This window comes from Carlito syrichta, unplaced genomic scaffold, assembly GCF_000164805.1.
Source record: "Carlito syrichta isolate Samal-C Ts95f unplaced genomic scaffold, Tarsius_syrichta-2.0.1 Scaffold309259, whole genome shotgun sequence".
In the NCBI taxonomy this organism is placed as follows: Eukaryota; Metazoa; Chordata; class Mammalia; order Primates; family Tarsiidae; genus Carlito; species Carlito syrichta.
In genome coordinates this window covers 199,850-203,428 of record NW_007253355.1, presented here as the reverse complement: position 1 = coordinate 203,428, position 3,579 = coordinate 199,850, and the positions used below count along the sequence as shown (strand labels likewise).

The 3,579-nt window shown below is 43.6% G+C and overlaps 1 protein-coding gene across 3 annotated transcripts in view; it reads left to right on the top strand.

Annotated features, from left to right (window-relative positions):
• The window catches only part of LOC103269417 (tail-anchored protein insertion receptor WRB), a 156,375-nt gene that overhangs the window by 8,411 nt on the left and 144,385 nt on the right, over positions 1-3,579 (top strand). For 2 of the 3 annotated variants that reach the window (XM_021717067.1, XM_008067003.1), the window contains exons 2-3: positions 1,289-1,454; positions 2,286-2,353. In XM_021717067.1, the coding sequence (XP_021572742.1) occupies positions 1,289-1,454; positions 2,286-2,353 (234 nt within the window). The remainder of the gene's footprint in view (positions 1-1,288; positions 1,455-2,285; positions 2,354-3,579) is intronic. The other variant, XM_008067004.1, reaches the window with a different exon arrangement.

Sequence of the window (3,579 nt, the reverse complement as noted above, 5' to 3'; positions counted from 1 at the left end):
TCCCTCCCTCCCTCCCTCTTTCTCTTTCTCTCCCCCTCCTCTCCCTTTCTTTCTGACAGGGTCTCACTTTGTCACCCAGTCTGGAGTTCAGCAGCAATGCAGTCATAGCTTACTGCAGTATTGGACTCCTGGACCCAAGTGATCCTCCTACCTGGGCCTTCTAAAGTGCTGAGATTACAGTGTGAGCCACTGAACCTGGCCTCCTGTCTTACATATCCATCCCTCACCCCTGCTTGGATTATGACTCCTGTGTCAGGTTGCACACGGGACCCCCTATCACTATTTGTGGCCCTGATGTCCCTTTCCTGATGTCTCTGGGAAGACCCTTCTCACTGTGCTTGGGCTGTGATACATGCTCTGGGCCACCACTTTGTCAATGGCACTCTGTACCCACACCTTGCTCTGCCCCATCTAATCTAGGACTGAATTCTTCAGAGTGGGAAGAAGATGTGTGTTCCCTGTTGCTTGAATGAAAACTTCAGTGATGGAATTGGTTTTCGTTTTATAATCGCAGTTTTATAGTTATAGTGAAATACACACACACACACATTTGTACTGTAGCAGTTCATGGGCATAGCTACAAAAGGAAATAATTTGAATAACATCCAAATATGAGGACTTTTGGGGGGATTTTTGTGACTGTTATAGGGTGCTGGAAAAGGCAGCAGAGGCTAGTTGTGTGGGTAGTAGGCAGCCTGCTCATCTGGAAGGGGCAGCAGCAGGATGTTGATGGAACGTATACCTATTCTGTCAGGCCATACCTGAGCTAGAGTTGCCTCAAAAAGCAATGGCAGGGGAATTCCCTTAAAGGACTTCTTCAAACTGCCTGGGGATGATGCCAGCTGTGGTTCCAAAGAAGCACTGAATGCCAGGGTAATCAGTCCGAAGCATTTATGGGGGAAACTTACAAAGAGCTACAGCAGTCCTCAGGACAGACAGTGAGAGAAAAGGATGTTTACGTAGTATTTCCACCATGGGAGGCTGAGTTGTGGAGTTTATATGGAGTGTTAAAAAATTTGACTTGGGTATGGGACTACTTTGTATGTGTTTAGCAATAGGGTTAATCTCTCAGTGTTTTCAAGCAACAAGCCAAACTCTTCATCGGTACCTGGTAATGTTAAGGCCCCAGTTTGGATTCATGCCTGTAGAGAAGACACACAGCTGGCTGGGTCACAAGGTAGTCAAGGCACTTTGTGTTTCTGGGTCAGGACATAGAAAGAAAGTGGGGGGAGTGAGGGGCCCTCCTGTACTCTCTGTGGGAAGGCACTGATTCTAGCTATCTACTCAGATGTCCAGGGTGCTGCAGAAGGATGCAGAGCAGGAGTCACAGATGAGAGCCGAGATCCAGGACATGAAGCAGGAGCTCTCCACGGTCAACATGATGGACGAGTTTGCCAGATATGCCAGGCTGGAGAGGAAAATCAACAAGATGACAGATAAGCTCAAAACCCATGGTACTGGTGTCAGTGGGACTGGAAAGCTTCATTTGTGCTGATAAATACAGACATCTTTAAATAAAGATTTGTAGAATATATTTGCTTCTTGATTATTCTAAATATTGATGGAAACTTTTAAGTTGTCTAAAGGTAGTCCAATATAATGGTTACTTTCTCCTTATTTGCTCTTAAACCTTTTCTTTCTAAACACAGAAACATCTAGGATCCTTTTAGATTTTCTTCATGGCCAGCTTGTTATTGTAGATTTTCATTTTCAAATTCACTTTTCTGAGAGAAGCCCAGAAAAAAGTCTTCCAGTGTATTCCCAGGGACTTTGTTTCACTCCATAGAAAATGCCCAGCAGTGTCCTTATCCGAGTTAGATGTCAAGGTGCAGTCTCCTGTGATGAAGACCATTTCGCAGGGCAGCCCATGTGCTGAGGGACCCTGGTAGTGTGTGCATGATGGGAGCCCTGTCTCTGGGCCTGGACAAGCTAAACTTCCACAAGGGTTCATGTACTGTGTAAACTGGGAAATAGGAAAATTCAGTCCTGTGGGTATACAGTAATGGCGTTATAAAAAGAATCTCTGATGTAGATGACTCATTTTAAGAGTTTTCAAATTAAAGCTATCCAATTCTCACAGTCTGAGTGGGATTCTAGTTTGAATAATGGCACAGTGAGGTGGAGGGTGACTGAAAAACATTCTTTTATATTTTCTAAATATATTAAACAATTGTTCCACTTATAATCAAAGTATTCTATAAAGAAAAATAACATTTTTGGGTACTTTAATATTTTCCTCCTTTTTCAGGACTTATATAATTGTTTTGTCCTGTTCTTCCTTTCAGTGAAAGCGCGGACAGCTCAGCTAGCCAAGATAAAATGGGTTATAAGTGTTGCCTTCTACATATTGCAAGTAAGTGCCATATAGTGTTACCTGGGGTCATTAGAGTCAGTTGTGACTGGCCTCCAGGGTGTGTGGCCTGCAGAATCCAGGGCTGGAATTGAGGCTTTTCCACTTAAAGCTGCTGTGCCATGTGGTTCTGCCACTGTGTACTGTAACTGTGAGCACTGTGAATTTATAAGTTAGACTAAAAGAAAGCCTTACTCGTGCTGAAAGTTAAAGATGGAGACTTGGCAAACGAGCTGTGGAGTAACCTCTTGGTTGAGCTTGGGTGCTGCCTTTATTCCAGTGCAGTCTTAGGGGCCTGGGGGTGAAGTGCGAAGCTTCTGTTGATGATGTGTTTTCTCAGATTGCTAGTCTTTATGGCCATTACTTGTTACCTGGTGCCCCTAAACAGTACTCTCTATCCTCCAGGGAGGAAGCCAATTTTTCTTATTGAAATTGGCTCCCAACCTTATCTGGAGGATTTTTACTTGTCTCACTTCGCATGGAGCTGTGTTTACTGTGTCTGCTGGCCTGTACGGCTGCAGACACCTGTAGGCGCTGCCTTCAGCCATCTCTGAGTTTAGTTACTTTGTGTGCTCTTTTCCAATATAAAGGATTCAAGCCAGCCTCCCCTAAAAACTTAGGTTTTGGGGGATATATTTAAGGAAATTGATTGTGACACATTGTCATTTGACATGAAGTAGGTTTCCCAGAGACACAGGAGCTAAGCCAGCTGTCCTCTCTTTTATCTGTTTATCTAAGTGGCATATTCAGACTAGGAAGGGGACAGAAGGCATCTGAAGGACTCCTGCTAGGGGAAGGATGAAAAATGCAGCATCAGTTTTCCGCCCACCACTAAGGCTCTGCATGTGTGCACTAACGCATGTGCATGGGAGGACTATTTTATCAAGGGTTCTTTTTTTTTTTTTTTTTAGAAAGCAGGATTTATTCAGGGGACAGTGGGAGAGGACCCGAAGGGGTTGGTCCATCAAGAATCTTAGAGGTAGAAGATGACTTTCATCACTAGTAAGCCATATTTAGTATATAGTGCCACTCCTCAAAGAAGATCATGAGAAAAGAACACCTGTATGATGGGAGATTGTGGTTAATTTATCAGCTCATTTAAATCATGTATAGACAGTATTCCTACTAAAATGGTAAAATGCCAGTTCACATCAGAAGGCTTGCCAGCTTGTCAGCAGTGTGTTCCTATGTCCTCATGAGCTCATCTTTTTTTTTTTTTTTTTTGAGTT